General features: G+C 45.5%; 1 protein-coding gene across 1 annotated transcript; it reads left to right on the top strand.

Moving 5' to 3' along the window:
- The first annotated feature begins 3015 nt into the window (after positions 1–3015).
- Positions 3016–11661, top strand: LOC128270509 (DNA ligase 4-like). Its single transcript, XM_053007915.1, has 3 exons — positions 3016–3106; positions 4063–4082; positions 8917–11661. Exons 1-3 carry the CDS (start codon positions 3016–3018, stop codon positions 11659–11661), a joined length of 2856 nt encoding a protein of 951 aa, XP_052863875.1.
- Positions 11662–14503: the final 2842 nt, after the last annotated feature.

Genomic DNA, 14503 nt, shown 5'->3' with positions numbered 1-14503 from the left:
ATCAATAATATCGCTGTTGGTCCTCTTCTCTCCAAGGTGTCAAAACCCAGTGGGAGGGATGTTCCCGGTCTCCAGGGAAATACAGATACTGTACAGGACTGCATTACAGATAATTTAGACATAGACGGTTACGAAACCGTTTATATATAACACCGTAACAAAAACCGTTTACATGTGCGTAACCCCATGTTTTTGAGCTCGACTAAGCGCATTTCGTTTTTTTTCTTATAGTGACATAGAACACCGCGAAACCAGCCCCCAAAAAAACCGGCTTGATGAACATCGGATTTACTGACACACGCGTCAAACAAACTATCGAAAACCACCACTCTTGGAGTCCTTCACTCAGTCACTGCACCAAATTGAAGTTTGTTTAACAGGACACTAAAATTATCGCAGTCAAACGCAGCACCGAAGTAAGTAATGCTACTTAACTAACTTGGAGTCCTTTGTCAAGATTTTTGTAAGAGCAATTTAAAAAATTGACGAAATTCGTTGAACCAAATTGTTCCTCCACTACAGGATAGCCATAGCCCGGCTTAGCTCGGCTGTAAGATGTTGACGGTGCATTGGGTTGATGTTGTATTATTGTTGTTGTCGGGATTGATTTGTTGTTTTGATTTCGGTAGCAGATTGATGAATGTGGATCTTTTTATTGCCAATAGGTGATGTTCCGTTTTTATTTGTCGATGATGGTGCTCACGTGGCGTATATTGTTCCTGGTGTAGCTCAGTGGCTAAAGGTTCTATTGGTAAAAAGTAGACAAATTTAGTACATTGTGTTTTTCCTGTGTCCCTTTTTGGCTCCCATTGTGGAAGAGTGGCCATCGTACAATCGGACCAGATAGTGAGCCAAAAAGCAAGGGAAACATGAACTAAAACCACGTTAATGTAACTACGAAGCTAATAGTTTGTGAATAACTTCCTTTGCCAACTAAATAACAAAGGCAGTCTGTAGGGATGGAGGATAACCCTTCAATCAATGTGAACATATCCAGTTTTTTCCGATTTTTCTACACGTGTTTGAAGAGTATTAATTGTTGTTTATTTGCATCTTTCACATTTCGGTTTTAACAGAAATAGAAGAATGAAAACCTTTCATTTTATGGAATCTAAGGTTAACCTTTCATATCCCGATGTTTTCGCTTGTGTATATAAAGTAATAATGAGAAAAATCAAATTTATTGTCCACAACGGGAATAGAATTTTTATAGAACTGTGGAGCTAGCTGTTAGCTTGTTTGTAGTTATTTACGCAATCATTTGGATCTAAAGCTCTTGAACAACAATGAAAATGATAGGCAAAATAAATAATAAAAGCATTGAATGCATGCCCTTAATACTCACAGAAGCTTCATCTTTGTTTAAATAAAAAAAAACACTTTGTGATAGTTCATATTTCGAGGATTGAAAACGCCTACCCATAGATTACACCTTTCAATAGAACTGAGTTCCTTTTTTCTTTCTTAAACCCCAGTGGCGACAGCTGATTACATTTATTACAATCCATCAAGCACCGGATACCGATGGCTCCCAAACCCTTGAAGAAAGGTGTCTTTACAAACGCGTCAACGGCCGCAAACATCGCGCAGGACTTCACTTTCAACCGCAGATGGGGTCCTTTGTGGGAAAATTGAAAGTAATTTTCATTCCTCCCTCTGCAGCCTACGATCCTCGAAGCAAAGGGTGTCGGGTTGAGATCAAGCGGATATACCCACGATAAAAGGATATCGATCCAAAGATCATCGTAAAGGACAAACCCTGGAGCGGCGGTTGGCCGCGTAGCACATGTGCCGCACGGTGAGGTGCGCGTGTAAACTCATCCGTTTCAGCTGGATGGAGCGAATAAAAAATCAAAACCCCAGCTAGCGACAGAACGGAAGCCATCGACTGTTGTTCTACTTTCGGTTTCGTCGGTTCCCTGGGTTTTTTGTTGCTATTAAATGGGGGTCCTTTTAGGTTCCGCCCTAAACTTTCATTTGACTCCTTTTTTACTTTAAATTTTTTTCTCGTTGTTTCGTACAATGAGCACCAGCTTCCGAAGCGTCTCATCATCTTAGAGGGAGTTGTTTTTTCCGTACAACCAGCCCGGAGTAACCTATTCCCGCCTTTTCTGGGCGATTCCCTCTGACTAGAATTCGCCTTTCACTGGCGTGCTCTCCTCGGTGACCTCCTCGTGCCAAGATCTCGTGCCAAGAGTTCACGCCGCACACGCCGCGAGTGGCCACGAGACGGAAAACGGGAAAAAGTGGCCCACCGTTCACTTCAGTTTCACGTTTTTGCCGCTGCCGGTGGCGGTGTCGAAGATTACACGTATTTTTTCACGTTTTATTTCTTGGTTTTTCGTTGGTGGCCACAATTTATTCTCCATGATTCGTCGTTTTTTTGTGTCGGTTCCATTTTTTGTGGTCCGTGCCAGTCGCAGATGCAGAGGCCACGAGATCTTCGTTTCGTTTTTTTTTTTCCAACGCCGTATGATACTCCTTCCGATCCGTTTCTGATGCACTGCAGCGGGCTGCGGATGGTTCTGGTTCGGGTTTGATTTTTTTTTTGTTAAGGTTCTACACCGTCCCCGGGATGTGCCCGGTACGCTGTACGTCTTGTGGTTGTTTCTTGGTTTGTTTTGTTTTCCATTTTTTACGAACGATCTCACGGTGCGCCTACGTTGGCCACCGGTTGCGCCAGTCAATGTGACTGCTGCTGTGTTGGGCCGAAGCATGTCCTACGTCCAGTCCGTCCGGCTTAATAGGAAGGATTGTCCTGTGTTTTTTCAAGCCGTTCCTTTAAGTGTTCCAACATTTTTGGGGCGATTATTTCCATGTTGGGGTAGGTCATCTGAATGCCGAATGCAACCAAACGTCCCACAGCACATCTGGCCCCCGACGCTCGATTCTGTTTTAGTCGTCGGTTTGTTCCAATAACACTTCCCGTAGCTTCTGGTCACGCACGCTGCAGTTGGGAGCGAGATTTTTTTACCTCTCGAATGGAAAGTGATGTGTTTTTGTCCATTTACAGAAATGTGGATCAAAACAAAACGCGGGGTCAATCGATGGCGCCCGGTATCGATTGCCATGTGGTGGGTACAAACCCATACCGTGACGCCTATCGGTGAGACTATCCTTGCGCCAGAACGGGTGGCTACCGGTGGGCCATTTAGTGAGTAACGGAAAATTATAGGTTTTACGTCGAAGTGCATTAGTCAGCATTAGTTTAAATGCGCCTCATAATTTATTGCATTCTTCGCACGGAGGGCCTACATTATAAGGAACAATTAAAAGAAGTTACCATTCGTAGCATTGCAATCGCTAGCTGGAAAATGTGTATCCTACGAAAGAGGAGCTCCCTTAAGTGAGGAATGGCTGGAAAAGCAAACAACGGCCACTGTTTGGCTGTGCATTATTAATTTGTTCCTAATGAAATTGTTGCGGCAAATTGCGTTACACAATATTCTGTTTGAGCATGGGAAATCTTTCTAATTGCTAGGTATTTAGAATGGGTTTGCGGAAATACTTTTCTTCGCCCTGTTCACATTTATTATAGATGCAAAGCAAATAATAAATATGCAGCTGGCAAGAAATCAATTTAAAATGACTTCGTAATGGCGCTTGGGGCCTTGATGTTTCATTTCCGAGAATGTATTTAAAAGAAAGAAAGTCAAAATATTGACTTCCCATCCTATTCCATGCAATAGCAGGGAACTACTAAGAATCTAAGGAATTAAGCCGCAGGGTAGTTAATTTTTTTACGATATGTAATGATACAGATAATTTAAAAGAGTTGAGCGAAGCTCAAAGTTTCTCATATGATAATAATACCAAACATAATGATAATTTCTACTTCGTTTTGTGTACATGTACAATGTGTCCAAAATGTAACGAAAATTTCGATTTTGAACTTGTATGTTATTCCGATAGTGGCAAATAATTTTATTCCTTATACGTTAAAATATTAATTAGAGCTTTTTGTAAGCAGTTGAAAGTGAATTCTTCGTTTTCTATAATGTCAGGCTATTGAGAACTATTCAACAACGCAGTTCCATTAAATTTGGGTTGCAATTTCTGCAGCCAGAAATGAGATTACTGCTGTGGATGGTGGGAATGGTGGTTAAATGGTGGAAAATGTTGCAAAAGGCTTTCGGTGAGCAAGCTCTATCGAAAACAAGAGTTTGTAAGTGGTACAAAATGTCACCGAGCGGGAGTTAATAAACAGTTTTTGAGTTTCCGTTGATTTTTGGCCACAATAGTACCAAGCAATACCGTCCGGCCGATTGAGCCAAAGCCGGAAGCGGGTTCTCTTTGAGTACATGCAATGATGTTTATGCTGTAAAATGTCCTTTCTGCTTCCGTCGATCGCCACCTGACATAATCGAACAAAGGGCCAAAAACCTGTCCAGCCGACACCTTTCAGAACGGCCTGTTATTGGAAAGCCAACGAGAAATCTTGTCGATGACACATGCTTTTAGGAAGAAAACTCATTAAGCGCCGTGCAACGGTCGCGGGTACGACAATGTGGTAAGAAAATGTGTATAAAACTTCATCGCAAACAACCATTAGCCTGGTCAGTTTCATGGTCCGCAACATGTTGTCGTCGGCGGATGATGGGTGAGCGAGTAGCCTCTGGCATGAACCTTAAGTGAATAGTTAATAAAAAGGTAATTTTAATTAATCCCATTTGCCACAAACACGCTCATAATGAACACGTGTCGGCCGTAAAGTTCTTTTTTCTTCCCCACACAGGCTTTTCTCGGCGAATCTCTTAAAATAAAAAGACAAACCAATTTGATGGAGCGTCCGGCGGCCGCCTCAGGCCGCTGCGACGGTCGTTGTGGCCCGAAAACAGCGGCTTCAGGTGGGCTTTCTCTGATCTAATAGTTTGAAATGGTAAGGAAAGCGTCGACGGGAGGCACAATTTGGTGACTCGGAGACAAGCGGCGTCAACATGCGGCGGTGGTCCGCTTCGCCGAGGACCTGTAATTAGCAATTACTGGTGACCTCTATTAATAATTCGTCCGACTTTATGTGTTTTTATGTTGCGTTGTTTTGGCTTTATTTTTTAATTCACTTTTCCTAACCGAGCGCTGCCGAATGGCTCGTGCCGCCGTCCCCTGAGCTGGTTGCCGGCTGGCGGAGATTTCGATGCGCGTAATTACTCTCGAGGCTTTCTGGTGCTTTTGGGGCTGAAAGGCTCCAGCACCGTTTGGCGATGCACCATCCACCTTGAGCCGTTTGCCCAGTTTACTGTACAATAAATTTACTACACCTTGGGACATATTTTCTCCAACGTAATGTCGGTTCTAGAAAGTACTCGGAAAAACGAAGCAAATGTTTTAAGAATTTCGCAATATAAACGATTCGAAATGCAAATCTTTACATCAGTATGTTGGGAAAAGTAACGAACAGGGCTCGTTGGTTTAAGTGCCACGTGGCCCGCGCAGTGTATTACAGTGAGAGAAACACATTGTCGCACTTGTCGTCTTTTAAGTCTTAAGCCGGTCGTATCGCCATCAAGCTTGCGTTGCTCCTTCTTTTTTCCACCTGAAATAAAAAGTGGAGGTAAACTTAATTTCATTACCGCTTCGTCGTCACGTAAGTGGAGCTCTAAAAAGTCCCCGCTAATCGCCGTCGTCGGTGACCGATCTACCGTCTCTTCTTCGTGGCGATCCTGACAAACGCCGGCTGGCTAATGTGTCGCTTCGGCGCTCTGTAGCTCTGTGATGTTCCTGGACGAGACCATCATGTGATGGGTTTTTAACGATTTCTTCAGAACTGTTCAGTGCGGAATGCCGCGTGGCTGGTGGTTATCTCGGCAGATCTAGGAAGAAAGATCCCCTCGGGGAACGGGAACCGGGTGGCCATATCGCGATGACCTTGATAACTGAGGTGATTTTTAAGCTCTGGCCACGGATGGATTAGGTGAACGAGTCAACAAGTCATAGATGTCAAAGTTAAGGACCATTTCAAACCGCTTAAAGTCATTTGGGTTTTCGCCGGGTTTGCTTATTCCACTTAGTACAACCGATACCGTTAGCCTCGGGGTATGATCTTACCTCCACTACGTCCGGAAACCTACTGCATTACCGATGCAATTGTAATCTCCGCATGAGCCTCGCAGGGAACCCCACAAACGCCGCGATGATGATATTCTTTTTCCGGCCGCCGTTTTAAATCACGCATGGGAACGAAATTGCGCCTGGAATGGAGCGATGCACCGAAAACTGGTTTGCAATCAACGCACGGCCGGGAAACGATCGAGCGAAATGAACAAGTTGTGGGCCTGGGACGATTGTTGGCAGCTGATTCTGCGGAAGTAATTCTTCAACAAAACAAGCCAACGGCTCAATGAGAAGTAACGGCGATCGAATCGTAATTGTGGTTCACGAGAAGAACACACAAAGAAAACTGGCCACGCTGGAGTTTTACATAAGGCGCCTTTTATCTTGACTTGCTGCTTTCAGTTGATTAATTATTGTAGTTTTTCGTGTCAGGAAACATTTTAATTTTTGGGATCTACCGTAGATTACGGGTATTAAGACCCTACATCTATTAAGGCCCCCCCCCCCGGGGGGGGGGGGGAAGGGGGGGGGAAAAACCTAAATTACTGTATTTTTATTTTTTACGAATTTATTTATAACTCATTCGTCATAGAAGTTATGAAATTCTTCAGTTTCAAACATATCTTCTGTTTCCAAACATTGATTAACCAGTTTTCTAGCTAATTCTTCCATGTCATCATCATCTGTATCTGAGGAATCACTTTGGGCAAAAATAGCATCATCCTCAGAGACATCTAATGCATTACTAATACCTACTTTTTTAAATGATTTGATGATAACATCTTTCTTGATGGCATCCCATGAAGTTTTCACCCACTGGCAGACTTGTGAGATTGTTGGCCTCTTCAACAGGCCTGATGGAGTTAAGTTTGTATCAGATTCACTCATCCATTTGGTCCACTCCTCCTTCATATTTGCCTTAAAACGTTTATTGATACTGATATCAAGAGGTTGCAATTGACTTGTGAGACCACTTGGAATGACTGCTAACTGGGTTCTCAGTTCTTTAGCCTTTTGCTTGACTTTTTCCGTCAAATGCCCTCTAAACTGATCCAAAAACCAAATAAGAATTCTTCTTCAATAGGACGCCAGGTCGCCTAGACCATTGCCTATCTGTGAAAATTCAAAGCTAAACTGTTGCCGGGTATTGATGACAAATTTGTGGAAAGATAACACTTTTTCTTTATAGAATTCAGATGCCGCTACATGCATTACCGGTTAATCCAGCAAGCCGAATCGCTGACTACAACTATTAAGACCCCCCTGGATTTTAGACTGATTTTTTTGCAAAAAAGGTGGGTCTTAATACCCGTAATCTACGGTATACCAGGGGTGTTCGTTGAGAATGAGACTGTTAAAAAGATGGCTGTACCTGTCGATTGGGACTTCCCAGTTTAGCGGTTCATTCATCATTACCTTATGTTGACATCAGGTAAATGATTTCAGGTCGGAAAAAAAATTATTTCGGTTTGCAACCCATTATTTAAAGGGTTAAAGTATGTCAACTTTTGTGCCTGAAAATGACGTTTTGCGGGGATTATTATTTTTCTGCACCTCTTGAAGAAATCTGCTTCGGAATCGCACCAAATGCTTGTCGGGACTTGTGTTTGGAAGATCGCAGTGCTTTAAGTGGTTTAAAAAATTCCAAAATGGCGATTTTGACTTTACAAAAAAAAGCGTCCAAGGACTTCAAAAAACGGCCTTTTTGAAGGGACAGAAAGGTGTGGTGTTTCACAAGCTCCTAAAACCTGATGAAAATGTTAATTCCGGTCGCTACTGACAACAAATGATCAATTTGAACCATGCATTGATCGAAAACGACCAAAAAACCGTTCCTGTTTTCTGGAATTGAGGCGCCTGGTCGCCCGTGGCCTGAGGCTTCCATGTCCCCAAAAAACAAAACTGTTTCAGGATACTATCAAATCACTTGGATGGGAGCTGCTATCCCTCCCCGCGTTATTCACCAGACTTGGTTCTTTCCGAATATCATTCATTTTCATCGATGGGACTCGTATTGGCTGAGCAGCCCTTCGTTTTTCTACGAGGAAGTCGAAATTGGATGACTAATTAGTTTACTTAAAAAGACGAAGAATTCTTTCGTCTGGGAAGCCATGATTTAGCAGAGAGATAGGAGAAATGTATAGCTAGCCATGGCACATACTTTGAATAAAATAGAAAATCGCATTAAAATTTTATAAACATTTTTTGTGTGTTATAAACAGTCTCATTCTCAACGAACACCCCTGGTATGTATATTTATTTGTTTCTGGCCCTTACGAGCAACATAGTTTCATATATTTAGTTTTAAAAGCAAAAGTTTAACGTGAGAATAATGGCTTCGCTTTAAAACCACTGGGACTGATAAGTTAAACACGTTAAACGATCAAAACGATACATCGTAACGATACATCGGGCTTAAAAGTTTAAAAGTTATCGTTTCGCTCGGCGAATCGGCGAAACTTCTGTCCGGGAACTACTGCAGCGCCCTCTGGCGAACAGGCGAACAGTAGAAACAAAAAATAACCCTAGCGGAGGCGCAAACCTCAGCTTATCGTGCAACAGAAATTCACTATGGGAAAATGAAAAAAGGGAGAAAGGTCATAAAATCAGCGAATTTCCTCTTCTGTCACCTTGTTTGTTTACTTTTCAGATCGCAGAGCTCCAGAGCTCCACAAAGACGGTGCGATATTAAAACCGATATCTTGAAAAGTTGCTTGGTAAACTAATAACATAACTTCCAAGGTAAGCAAATAAAGTAGGTGAAAAAACCATCGTGCGTAACATGTTCACAGCTTTTCTAACCAACAGGCCACAGAACACCGTTCCACGTAAACCGAGATGCCCAACGAAGATTTTGGCACCAAGTTCAGCGAGCTTACGGCATTGCTGGACCGGGTGAGACAAGCGGAAAATAAAACGGAGGAGTTTCGGCGATTTTTTGCTTCGTTCGAGCAATCTCTGCGTACGTCAGACGCCCGCCGCCCTACACGCAGCGCCTATCCCGTGTTGAGGTTGCTAGTTCCTGGATGCGATGGTAAACGAAAAGCGTATGGCTTCCTGCACACGCTGCTGGCCAATGGATACATTCGGGCACTCGGATTGAGCCGCGACAGTGCGGAGGCGCATCAACTCTTGTTCAACGAAACGGCCGGCGATCTAGGCGATCGAATTGCGCAACTGGTACGTGGACGATGCCCGCGCCAAGGCTCTCTAACCGTGAGCGATGTGAACCACTATCTGGATGCTCTCAGTAACGTTGAATGGTCAGCCGACGTAAGTCACCAGACGCGGGTTGAGCAGGTGCTGGCGGAACTGCTGAAGCGTGGGTCGCCAACGGACCACTGCTGGCTCGTGCGCATACTCCTCAAGGATCTTCGCCTCGGTGTCGGTAACCGACGCGTCCTAGAACTCTACCACCAGCAAGCTCCGCAGCTTTACGATGCGCTCAGCGATCTGGAGCAGCTGGTACAGACCATTGAGTCGAAGAGCATCACAAGCTATGCTCAGCCGATGATGCGCCACGTGCGCCCGATGCTCTGCCAGCGGATCGATCTGCGGCTCGTTGGCGGACTACTTCAGCGTGCCACGTTCTGGGCGGAAACAAAGATGGACGGTGAGCGGTTTCAGCTGCACAAGATCGGTTCTAGCTTCCGCTACCTGTCGCGCAACGGCATCGACTATTCGGAACGATTCGGCGCTTCAGCGGAGCAGCTCGATGGGACTCTGACGCCGCAGATCGCACCACTGTTCGCCCCCACCGTCGACAGTGTGATTTTGGACGGGGAGATGATGGTGTACGACCGGCGCGAACTGCGTTACCGAGACAAGTGCGAAAATACGGATGTCAAAGCGTTGCGTCCCGGGTCCATGGATTTTCGGCCTTGTTTCTGCGTGTACGACGTGCTCCACCACAACGGGCGCAGCGTTGCTGATCTACCATACGCGGAACGGGCCTGTCTGCTGGGTGAGCTGATTGTCCGCGAGAAGCCTGGGTTTCTGATGCGTTGCCACCGCGAACGGGTCCGCGACGCGGCGCACCTGGTAGAGCTACTGAACGCTGCAATTGATGCGTGTCACGAGGGTATCGTGTTGAAGCGGGAAGACGCACCGTATCAGCCGAACCACCGTGGCTGGCTGAAGCTGAAACCGGATTACGTCGATGGGCTGGTGGTGGACTTCGATCTGCTGATTGTCGGCGGGTTCTACGGACAGCACCGGGATGTGAAATCTGTCCTCGTGGGCGTGCTGGACGATCGTCGATCGTCGATCAGAGGGCCCGGTTGTCGTTTTCTTTCGCTCGCCAAAGTACGGATGGGTCTCACGGTAGCACAATGGAATGAGCTGAATCGCACACTGTCTCCACACTGGCGGAAATCGGAACGAGCTGTCCAATGTGGGCAAACGGTACCGGATGTTTGGATTGCTCCAAATGTCTCCGTCGTACTGCAGCTACGTGGTTCCGAGCTGGTTCGTAGTGGATCACACGCAGCCGGCTACACACTGCGATTTCCGCGGATCGTCTCCATTCGGACCGATCGACGGTACGACGATGTGTGCACGGTCAGCGAGATGGAAGCTTTGGCCCGCGACAGCGGTATCGCCTCCGGCCACCTTGATCCTGCACGACGGGCTATGAAACTCTCCAAGCGCCATGTGACCGTGGCGGATCTTTGGGGTGGTCACCAGCAGGAACTGGCAGCGCCAGCCGGCAAACGTCGAAAGTGTCCGGTTGGCGTCGGCGCTCAGGGGCCGACCGAAACCACCGCCAAACCACCTGTGTCACCACCGAAAACTCGAAGGTTCGAAGGTAGGGAATTTTGCGTCATGAGCACAGCTGCTGGGTTACCCGCGGTCGCAGAGTTAGAGCGCATGATTCAACAACACGGCGGCAGGGCCGTAGCTAATCCCGGCACTAAAACCTGCGCTGTCATTGCCGGTGACCGCACGTACAAAGTACGACTGTATATCCAAGCAGCGCGGTGGGATGTAGTCAGTGTGACGTGGTTGCTGCGTGCGATCGGTGAGGAAGCAGCAAGGCACGGGAGGCCGCTGGAATCATTTCAACCTGCCGATATGTTGGCGACCACCGAGAATACCCGTCTCCAGCTCGCACTGCTGTACGATCGCTACGGAGATGCTTACACCCGTCCCGTAACACCAACATCCTTTACGCGTTTCCTGAAAGAGCTTGGTTCCGGGGTCAACCCCTCATGTCCTCTACCGATACTAACCGATCGTGAAATAGTACGTGCTGAACGCTACTTGCTGGGTGCCACCAGATTCAACTCATTGCGCCCTTTCCGAGGCTGCTCCGCACAGTTGGTTTCCCCACCGTGCAAAGTCCCCGAAGCTGGAGAAGAGCTGACCCGTAACAGAGCGGAATGGGAAATGTTGCGCTTCATCCGACATGGTGGACGCTGGCTGCGGGATACAGACACCGGTCCAGTTTCACATATTTTCGTGGCAGGGGACTCCAGTACTCTCGTTACAGGCACGCTTGGGGGCGTTGGCGAGGACGACAGCACACCGGTAAAGGTTTTACCAATCGAATGGATTAAAGAAACTCTCGAGACAAACCAACGAGCCGAAAGCTTCGCTGTGGGGATGTAATAACCGGCCCGTGTATCTCAACAATCGCTTGTTTCGCATTTCATTTCACACTACCATAAACCGTAACGAATAAAGCGTATGCCAACCCATGAACTGAGTACTTGTTTTAGAAATCTGCCAACCGCAATCGGGTACAGCTTCTCGATCATTTTATATCCTCTTTTACACATTAGAGAATGGCCCACTTAGAATCGGGAACAATTGAATTAGATCTATCTCGGGGTCGGTTTGACTTAGGAAACATGTCAAGGTGTCAAAATGAAGGTATTTTATTGTACTTTGAGAGAAGAATTTCATAAATTTATACTGTCGGTCGTCGGATGAAATCGTGAACTTTCTTTCGAATGCGCGCCATCATTTTCTGCACAATCTTCTGGTCCACCTCAGCAAATAAGAGACAACTTCGTGCTGAGAAGTGACACCATTTCAGTGACACCAAACGCAGCCGATAGCTGGTTTTTGACCTCAGATTGTAAAATTTGAACAAGCTTGGGCACAGGAGTTAGGCCGCCTGGTTATCTTAGGACGATCTTTGAAATCGGACGCGACGAAGTCGTTCGAGCATTCACCCGGCGTGCTGGTGCCGGGTGAGCTTAACGTCTTCACCACACTATTAAAAGACTTAAACATATCATTGGGCAAACACCAACAGGAAGATAGTGTCGGGGAGATGGTTTGTAAACTTTGTGTAGTTTATTTGACCAAGTACAGAGCGTTTGTGCCTCTGTTTGAATGATTCTCAAAGGATGTTTAATGTTACCAAACAAAGCAGCGAACCCTTTTGTGTTTGTTTGCGCACCGCACTTATAGTTAATACATATAAATGAATTAATAATAATTAATATAAATGAATAAGTAATTAATAAGTTAATGTGAACACTAATGACCGAATCCCTATGAATGTACTAATACCTTCAGTATCAGTATCAGTATCATAACCGCTTTTAAGTCATGAAGTGTGAATGCAAATTCAATAAAATATTTTACCAATCTGAGATTTGATGTCGTAGGATTAGCACGAACGAAGCGTTAAAACGAAAATATCCTCCGGATAAATGGCCACAGTACTCGCTGGGCCGAACTGAAATGAGTTTACAATCTCGTCTTCTTCAGCTCATATGGATGGTACGTAATCAATCTCCAGTCTTCTTTGAACGTTTCAAAGTCACATTTGTATGCAAACGCAATCTTAATGGCGTCATGTATCGCTAACCAGCTCTCTTCAAAATTCTTCAAACATGTGAGTTTGCCCTTCGTTGGCCGCTTCCAAACACATTCTGCGATAAACTTGTCCGTAATTATATGTCTCATAATAGTTCGAACCATCTGTTTGTCCTTCTTTTGTTTGTTTATCATTTTTGACAGGCTTTTATCCTCCTTCCTATCGAGCAAATGGCTCACCAACCGATCCGATAATGCATCCTGATTCCGAAGTGCCTGCCGCTGCATCCTCGCTAACTCTGCAGTAGAGCCTATTGGGAAGTGCAATGAAGGCAGCGCGGAGGGGGTGACATTGGGTGTAGAAGAAAGTGTGGTTTGCGTACATGCGCTTCTCATGCGCTTGCGTAGTCCGGTAGTGTTTTCCGGTGTATTCTCGTGTGATGTTTTCGGAGGACTGCACTCAGTTGAACAATTTCTGTGCCGCCTTTTCCTTCCATTTGGGAGCCGCTTTGGAAAGGCGGTCTTTGCGGACGAAACGGCAACGGGAGATGCCTGATCCTGGTTCTGTAGTTGTTGTTGTTGTGCTGTCATCTGGTTTGGCATTGCGATCGTTGATGAAGCTGCTGCAATTGATCCGTTTTGCGCAATTGTGCTATTAGCCGGAATCGACGGATTCATTACCGTAACTATGGGAGGCTGTTGCTGTTGAGCGTCTTGTATTGGCTGGACAATTTGAAGTGGGTTCGGTTGCTGTTGCGGTTGCGGGGAGCAGTAGGTGACGGTGTGCGGGATGCTTAGAGCTTCGGAAATTGTTTCAGCAGCGAGCTAATAAAAGAAAGAAACAATTAATAAAATGGTAGTGAGTATTACACAATTGTCTTTGTGTGGTTACATTGTGACTCATAGCCCGTGTTTTATCGATCGCGCGGTTTGTAACAAACTCTTCGAAAGTCATGTGCCAACCATGTCTGCGTTCCATTGATTACATCCCACGATATAGCCGCTGGCACTCTGCCGTACACTTGCCCAGCTCCTTTGCAACTAATGCTCACTCCTTTTCGACTTTTACAGAGTTTTTCTTGTTGATCCTTTCGTCTAATAATGCGTCCGTTTTCAACAATTGCACTTCACAAATTTTAGCAATGCCTTGCCCGTAGTTCCAATGCCGCCCGTAGCTGCCAAATAGTTCCAAACACGATCAAACAAGAAATAACCGGCGATACGGCATTCGAACCAACGAAAGAGAGAAAGAACAAACGAACAAGAGAACGAGACAGCACACGCACACATGGAAATTCGTCCGAAATTAATGCTCGACGCATTCGATTTTTTTAATCTGAAACGATGCATCGTAACGTGTGGACCGGTCCAGACGCTACGATTTCTCGTAACGATTTGTCTGTGCAATCGCATCGCGATAATGAAGAAAGCGGCTACGCCGTTGGCTGATTGTTAAGTTGAACCTTCGACGTTTGAGATCTTTTTGTTCGAGTTCTTAGGTTCGTTAGGTTAAAGTATGATGTGGAATATTTCGCGACTACATATTAACTTTTTTTTGTATTTTCTGCACAATCTTCTGGCCCACCTCAGCGGCTAATTTGTTCCAATTTCTCACCATGTCTGCAGCATCCCGCACCTTTCCAGTCTTCTTCAACTTCCTTTTTATTATTGGCCAATAATT

Source organism: Anopheles cruzii, chromosome 3 (assembly GCF_943734635.1).
Source record: "Anopheles cruzii chromosome 3, idAnoCruzAS_RS32_06, whole genome shotgun sequence".
Taxonomy (NCBI): Eukaryota; Metazoa; Arthropoda; class Insecta; order Diptera; family Culicidae; genus Anopheles; species Anopheles cruzii.
This window is presented reverse-complemented; position numbering and strand designations above follow the sequence as displayed.